This window comes from Crocodylus porosus, unplaced genomic scaffold (assembly GCF_001723895.1).
Source record: "Crocodylus porosus isolate Cpor-Errol unplaced genomic scaffold, CroPor_comp1, whole genome shotgun sequence".
Classification (NCBI taxonomy): domain Eukaryota; kingdom Metazoa; phylum Chordata; order Crocodylia; family Crocodylidae; genus Crocodylus; species Crocodylus porosus.
In genome coordinates, this window is record NW_017728947.1 from 104,598,190 (window position 1) to 104,606,250 (window position 8,061).

An 8,061-nucleotide genomic window follows, 5' to 3' on the forward strand; every position below is an offset into this window, starting at 1 on the left:
GCCCCGCCGCCCGCCCAGGTGCTTCCCGCCGGGGGGCTCGAGGCGGCCCGCGGCGGGCCGATGCCGCGGGGCCGTGGCTGCCTGCACGGCCGGATCATGAAGTGCCTGACTTTCTTTCTTCTGCTTCCAGAGACCTTGAAGAAGCCCAAGCGGGGCGCGCGGGCGCCGGCATGCGCTGAGCGGCTGCCCCTGGCCCTGCACAAGAAGATGGCTGCAGAACTTTACCCGCCCAGCGCCCACAGCCACAGCCCGCACCTGGCCAACAGCAACCACCCCGCCGCCCCCGCCGCCGGCGCCAAGAAGCCCTGCCTGCAGCTGCAGCACAGCGCCCAGCCGCCGCCGCCGCCGCCGCCCCACAACCTCAACAACAACAACTTGGAGAGCGCCAACTGGCAGTCCTTCCACCCCACCCTGCGCGAGAGGTAAGGCGGGCAGCCCCCGCGCCAGCCGGCCGCCGGCCCGGCCCCCGCCGCGGGTCGGGGCTTCCCCGCGGCCAGCGAGAGTCTAACGCGGCTTCTCCGCTTGCAGGAACGCGCTGATGTTCAATAACGAGCTCATGGCCGATGTGCACTTCGTCGTGGGCCCTCCGGGGGCATCCAAGAAAGTTCCTGCCCACAAGGTTGGTGCGGCTGATGCGAGTTGCTTCCCCTTCCTCCTCCTCCCCGCGCTCGGGAAGCAGACTTCCACGTGTCTCCGTCTCTCACTGGCATTTTCTTCCCCATCGGAGTAACAAACTGGCTCTCGTCCGTCTTTAAATGACACGGGCCTGATTCGGGGAAGCTGTCTGGTGGAGCTGCAGCTCTTTAAGCTTTTCCCCGAGCGTGGCTTCTTCCGGCTCGCGTGTTTTGTAATCGCTGCTGCTACGTGCCACTAAGACAGTCTCTCCTCTCTCTCTCCTCCTTTTTACAGTATGTTTTGGCAGTTGGTAGCTCTGTCTTCTATGCTATGTTTTACGGTGATCTCGCAGAGGTCAAATCTGAAATCCATATTCCAGATGTGGAACCTGCCGCCTTTCTAATCCTATTAAAGTAAGTGGTCATTACAGCTTACGTGGGGAGAATCAGAAGTGGCTTGTAAAAGGACAGGTCTCCTTTGAAATAGCACCTAGCAATCCGCATGTGCTAGCAATACATCATTTATGAGCTGTGCTGACAAATGCTGAATGCCAAACTGCTACATGCCACTTAAGATGATTGTAGCTTAATTTTGCCCAGCCTACTTCTTGCTTTTAAACAACGTGCTTATTTCTGTTGTTGTGTTTAGGTACATGTACAGTGATGAAATTGACCTGGAGGCCGACACGGTGCTGGCTACGCTGTACGCTGCCAAGAAGTACATCGTCCCGGCCCTAGCAAAGGCTTGCGTCAATTTCCTGGAGACGAGTTTAGAAGCGAAAAATGCCTGCGTTCTTCTGTCTCAGAGCAGGCTCTTTGAGGAGCCAGAACTGACGCAGCGCTGCTGGGAAGTAATTGATGCTCAGGCAGAAATGGCACTGAAGTCGGAAGGCTTCTGTGAAATAGATCAGCAAACGCTAGAGATCATTGTAACCCGGGAAGCGCTGAATACCAAGGAGGTGGTAGTTTTTGAGGCTGTTCTTAACTGGGCAGAGGCTGAATGCAAGAGACAAGGGCTACCAGTTACACCAAGGAACAAGAGGAATGTTTTAGGAAAAGCCTTGTATTTGGTGCGGATTCCAACTATGACTTTGGAAGAGTTTGCCAATGGTGCAGCTCAATCTGACATCCTTACCTTGGAGGAAACTCACAATATATTCTTATGGTATACAGCTGCAAATAAACCCAAGCTAGAATTTCCCTTGACAAAAAGAAAAGGACTTGTACCTCAGAGATGCCACCGATTTCAATCATCTGCATATCGAAGTAACCAGTGGAGGTACAGGGGTCGGTGTGACAGCATCCAATTTGCTGTAGATAAACGGATATTTATAGCGGGACTGGGCTTGTATGGGTCAAGCTGTGGCAAAGCTGAATACAGTGTCAAAATTGAACTTAAACGCTTGGGCGTTGTTCTTGCTCAAAATCTCACAAAATTTACCTCGGATGGATCCAGTAATACTTTCTCAGTGTGGTTCGAGCACCCTGTGCAGATTGAGCAAGACACATTTTACAACGTAAGTGCCATTCTTGATGGCAATGAACTCAGTTATTTTGGACAAGAGGGAATGACTGAAGTACAGTGTGGAAAAGTGACATTCCAATTCCAGTGCTCCTCAGACAGTACCAATGGGACCGGAGTACAAGGTGGACAAATTCCTGAACTCATTTTCTATGCATGAGGCATTTCACTTTGATTGTATTCCAGTACTGCTATGCACACTAAGGGATTTTTTTTTTTTTTTTTAATTTTACTACAGAGTTCTACAGCAGTATGGAATGTGACGCTACTTACCTATACTACATCAGGCTATCAAATACGTGAAGGAATGCTCTTGAATTTAATCTTATTTTATTTATTCATAAGCTATTGACTTAATTATTACAACTGCAGTATGCAGAAAGAGGTTAAATTCCGCACGTATTGTGCATTTATTTTGTATATAGATGATAGCTAACTTGCAGATTGCAGCTGACTCAGACAGAATGTTCTAAAGTAGAGCAGTTTATGAATCTGTGAAATATAAAAACATTTTTACTTGCCCTAAACACTTGCGTACTTTATCACTGCTGATGTGTTTTGGCTTGGTTCTGTGTTTCTTAAAAATACTTCTGGTACAGTTCACTTATCAAAATGATGTAAACAGAATACCTGCTTCTGTGTTTGTCCACAAAGTGCATAACTATATCACCACACATATAGACATTGAGATCTTTCTGGTTACCTTGCAGAGCAAACTGGGGAAAACATTCTGCTGCTTCCTCTTCTAAAGTTAATGTACCTGAAACCTTAGCTTTGTATACTAATATCTAAAACTTGGTATAAAACCAAGTTTAAGTTTAAACTTAATCTCAGCTTTAATTTATAACTGTACAAGTTCAAATTGCATTTGGTCTCTCTCAAATTTGGATATCTGTTTATTTTAAAGCTTTCCCTTCTTGAGTTTTAGTTGTTAATTTTGTGCAAGACCTGAATGGACAAGGTCTCCGCTCTAGGATTTTAAAGCTTAGATTTTTATATTTAAATAGCCTCTTGATGGCAACCAAGGACCAGAATAAAAATATTAATACAAACTGCCCCCATTCAAGAACAAGCTCAAGAGAGAAATAGGCCACAAACACAAACTAGGTTTTTTTAATTATTGCTGATGGGGGGGGGGGGGGATACTTCAAACACTCTACACAGTTAGCATTAGAGGTGTGTTTGTTTTTCATCCAGTTGAGGCATATAATCTGCAATACCTTTATTTATCACTTATTTGCTCTTGCTAAGCAAACTAAAGGATATATCAACTACACAATAAGTAAATATTCCCTTCATCCAATCTCTATGTGCTATAACTAGTCCACCTCTTCCCACTCAAGGGGGCGGGGGGGTACAAAACAGTAGCCCAGAACTAGAGGGTTCTCTCACAGGTAGAGGTATGATCTGTCCTAGTCTAAAAAAGCTTCCTTGTTCATTTCTAGAGAAACTTCCTGGCTGCTCCATATTTGTAATATGTAACTTAAACCTAAAGTATAATACATGGCTTCCCCTTCTGTCTTTAGAAACTGCAATGCAAAATAGTAGAGGGAGATCAGAATTTTTTCTAACCAGAAAAAGAATACCCTTCAAATATTTAAAGTGAATTGAACCAGTGACTTGTGTGATAGCTAGGTATTGTCACACAGTGCCTGCATTTCACACGCAATATTTGGACTGGTGATGCATCACATTCAGGGAGAGTAATAGCTAGCTGTGAGCAAGCAGACTGAAATGGCCCTGTTTGTTAGTTCTCCAGTAGTCTCACTCCCACAATGTAGACTAAATTGTTTTGAGAGTGGGAGAAGCTAGGGGGGAAGTAATAGGCTAGAGAGAGTAATAGTCACAAGACACTTATGAACCAATCCTTGTAACTAGACTTGACAAGAATTCCACTGGATTAAATTAAAGCAAATTTGTCAAAGTCCTGAAATACGATGCGTGCGCACTGCTACTGCCAGAACCATATAGTAGAGAGTAAAAGTTGTTTTTGCACAACCCAGGGAACAATCTTGTTCCACGCTCCACTTTTTTAAAATAGTTAACAAGCTAAAGCTCTTCCTTATTTTTCATAAAATCTTCCTGTATGTCAAGTGTTATTTATACCTGCTACAGGTAAAGAACAATAAGCGAGCCTCACAAAATTTAAACTAATGTTATGCCTTGTTTGGACGAACTGTAATATTGTAAGCCTGTGTAGGTTTGGAGATAGATGTAGCTCTCTCATCTCAATGCAGAGACTCAGAGCTTATGCTATACACATACTTAGGTGGAGTGAATGACAAAACTAAAGCTTGGTGTTCCAGATTAATTCTCTATATCTGTTTATTATCAACTTTTTTACCACAACCTCTCTTGAATTTCATTGTAAACTGTCCTTTTCAGAGAGAGTATGGTACTATACAATTTTTTCAGGTTTTTAACAGCAACCATAAAACTATACCAAGTATAACAAAGTACCAAAAGCCAACTATTAAAGAAAAATACCTATAGCTGGAGCATTTATGCAGAGCTCTCTGGCCAACAGAAGAAAAGTTTTTCCCAGCACATAGACATTCACCTGTTAAAAACAGAAAACATGCATTTGTTTTATAAGACTCAAATATTTAAACAAACAACAATCCATTTTAGAGAGAGAAAAAATACATCCTTGAAGCATGATATAACTTTAAAAGATATTACCAAAGTAGTCTGGAATTAAAGTAGCCTTCTGATGCAAATCCAGAGATATGTATGGAAGCTGTTGCTAAAACATATGTGAAAAGTTAACATTGGCAGCCAAACCTAATTAAAAGACTCCACCAAAAACAACTTCACTGCCTCACAACTTGTCCATTATGCTTTTCAGCATAAATGACAGCTATCATGTCCCGAAGTCCTTAGACAACTGTCTGATTGTCAGTTTGCAACTCAAAAGCTTAATTTTTTATATAGTCATACATCAATGTTACATTAAACTATAACGTGACAGTGGCATTCTTCTCCTAACATAACAAAACCTGAACAAATAATTGCAAGTTACTACAATTTTAGCTCTGTATAATCATGTCACATCATATAATTAGAATTGCACAAGCACAAACCAAACAGCTTTTTCACAAAGGAAAGGAGTGGCACTCAATGCCCCAAGAATTCTTGCCCATCTTCATTTTTCACTTGCTGCCCAAGCACTAACACACTGCTTTAATGAAGAAAGCTCTTATTCGGAAACTTGGTTACCTGAGAAATTACCTCTTTTTCTAAGAGGGTTTATCACAGTTGAGATTGAGGTGCTTATACTGGGGCTCCCACAACAGAAACAAGGAACTGCTGTCAAGAGGTTCTCTGTAAGGGTTTAGAGTAGATGCCTACACCTAGGTCCACCAGAACTGTTAGCCTTCCAGGCACACTACAGGTCCCATCTTTTCCCTACTCCCCCTGCCCCTTTTCTTTAAGGCCATTGAGGAGGGTGTGGGCTAAGGCACAAATATTTATGGACAGTTCTTTGTGTTCAGGTTTTTTAATTTTATGATATAAACCTCTATAGTATTTTAGAAGTCTTACAGAAATTAAATAAGGTACTAAGCTAGACCTGTGCAGCCAAGGAAAGGAGCTCAATATTCTTCCATTCCTGATTCACCCTGGGTATCCCTCCCAGTTACAGAAGCAAGCTGTTACCAAAAGGCATAAAGGAAGGTTAAAGTCTAAAACTCCAAATTCCTGCATGATACTGCCAAAAATATATACCTATGTATTTTCTTGAAGCAGTGTGTACTCTGGTGGTTCTATGCAGCAGAAATGTCCCTCTGTCTTCTACACCAAGCTAAGTGCAGGTGCTTAATAAAGAAGAGAATGCAACTGGACCATCAAGACATACCAAACAAGATGACAGAAGGTGCAACAACCACATGCAGATCTCGTTAGTAGGTACTCCTATTGGATGCCAAATTTACAGTGAGCTTTCTTCCTCTGTATCAGCATCTCTATCATGCAACTAAAAGTTTTTCCTCTTCTTTAAGGAAAAAAAGGAAGCAGGAGAATTTTCCTTACCTGAATTCATTCAATGATCTTAACAAGAATCTCTAAGGCTTTCAAACACTCACAGATCATTTAAACTCATCGCTCACATATGATCACAAAGGAACGCACATATAAGTGCATGTTAACTCTTTCTATATGGAATAGTATGGGTTGAACGTCTGTGATTTGCAACTTCTGCAGATGGCCAATGGTGAGGCAGGCCTAGAAGGTATAAGTGTAGAATTTTTACCTTTCATGGAAAAAAGAAGGTAAAGATAAAAACCCCAAAGGGAATGTGTCACAGGAGACAAAGTGACATGTGTCCCTGCAATCAGGATTAAACTTGGTGCACACTAAGTTATTGAAATGAACAGATAGCTAGGTTAGACAGACAGATCCCAAATTCACAAGCATTTCCTGTAGGAATTTAAGACTGTAAACCATGAGAACAGAATTAGAGCAAAACTATGCCATGTTTCCAATGTTGTGGTTCTGTAAAAGCATTGTAGTTTGCTTTAACAAACTACTTAATATATTCGAGGGATTTTGTTTTTTTTTTTTCAGGTTATAGTTCCAGCCTTTTAGCCAGCTGACATGGATTTATAACTAAGTTCCATAATTTAGAAAGATGATCTGCCAGAAAGATTTTACTGTACAAAAAAGAATAATAAAATTACTCCATTAGAGCCAAATACACGTGATTTTTCTCATTTCAGGCCTTCCTGACCTACCTAGTCCTGTCATTTAGTCTAGGGGAGTGGAAAAATCAAGTCATCAAATACTCCTGGGTTTTTATTCTCCTGGTATCATCCGTAAATGACTGTTTTGTCCCTATCTAACCACATCTTTCTATGCAATAGGACACTCCCTGGCAAACTTTCCATAAAAACACTCGTCAAATATAAAGGCTATTTTAAAGAGGCGAGGGAAACAGTTTCCTTTGGTTAAGTCCTAGAAGTCAAAGAATTCCATTCATTTTTAAGCAGAGCCAGATGCAGAGCTAAATTGCTTTATCGCAAAAATGTTTCTTCCATCCCTGGACTTAACCGATGTCCCTAGGTCTAGGAGATACCTAAAATTTATTCCATCTAACCCGCTGCTCCATGTCACCACATCAGGAAGAACAGTACGGCTGACCAGCAGGTGCAAAAAGAAATAATATACCAGGGTATTTCTACTTAAAGATAAGAAGTCTGGTTTTTTTGCAGTGTTTGGTTACTACCGATTCAGAGGGAAAGTCAGTATTATATTGCACTGGGCACATTATGTGTTATATTTTATAATTCATAGAATTCGTGCATTTTTAATGTCAGTGAGAGTGATAAAGAATGGGCAATATTTAACTGGCTCAGGCTGTCCTGCTAAGCCAAGACTAGTGACGCATCAGTTTGATTTGCTTTAAGGGTATGTTTTTCATTTTGGAATTATCAAATATTCACAAGCACTGGGACATTTCTCCCTTTATATATATGAGAAAGTAAAGCTAACCCAGCAATCGATAACAGACTTGTGCTGCTGCTAAAACATGACATTTGAAGAACTCAGCTGTTGATAATGTCCCATTAGCCCTTTCTCTGAGGTGATGTCTTAGAGTATCTGCAGACTCAGACATCAGTGCATCCACTTAGATTGAGTTTTCATTTAAAAGTTTCTTTGTACATCTATAAGAACCAGACACTACGTCAAAAGAAAGGAAAAAGAAAAGGGCAAGGGCAAGGGTTACATTCTTCAGCACACAAAGGCATCTTCCAGATAAAAGGTACCAAGGAAATGTGAACCAATGCATATTGGCCCTTATTCTCTTGAAAATTAATTTATCCTATGAAGGAGTTTTTCCTTGTTTCATAGATTTCATAGACATTAGGGCTGGAAGGGACCTCGGGAGATCATCGAGTCCAGCCCCCTGCCCAAAGGGCAGGAAGTCAG

General features: G+C 41.8%; 2 protein-coding genes across 4 annotated transcripts in view; one reads left to right on the top strand and one right to left on the bottom strand.

The window, feature by feature from the left end:
* The window catches only part of BRF1 (BRF1, RNA polymerase III transcription initiation factor subunit), a 249,905-nt gene that overhangs the window by 137,379 nt on the left and 104,465 nt on the right, over positions 1-8,061 (bottom strand). For both annotated transcript variants that reach the window (XM_019550818.1, XM_019550819.1), the window contains one exon: positions 4,624-4,696. In XM_019550818.1, the coding sequence (XP_019406363.1) occupies positions 4,624-4,696 (73 nt within the window). The remainder of the gene's footprint in view (positions 1-4,623; positions 4,697-8,061) is intronic.
* Positions 7-2,686, top strand: BTBD6 (BTB domain containing 6). Of its 2 annotated transcripts, XM_019550821.1 has the most exons (5): positions 7-18; positions 131-422; positions 529-619; positions 910-1,028; positions 1,264-2,686. In XM_019550821.1, exons 2-5 carry the CDS (start codon positions 208-210, stop codon positions 2,294-2,296), a joined length of 1,458 nt encoding a protein of 485 aa, XP_019406366.1. In that variant the 5' UTR covers positions 7-18; positions 131-207; the 3' UTR covers positions 2,297-2,686. The 2 variants fall into 2 exon arrangements, with proteins under 2 accessions (XP_019406366.1, XP_019406365.1); XM_019550820.1 differs by lacking the exon at positions 7-18 and having other exon boundaries at positions 41-422.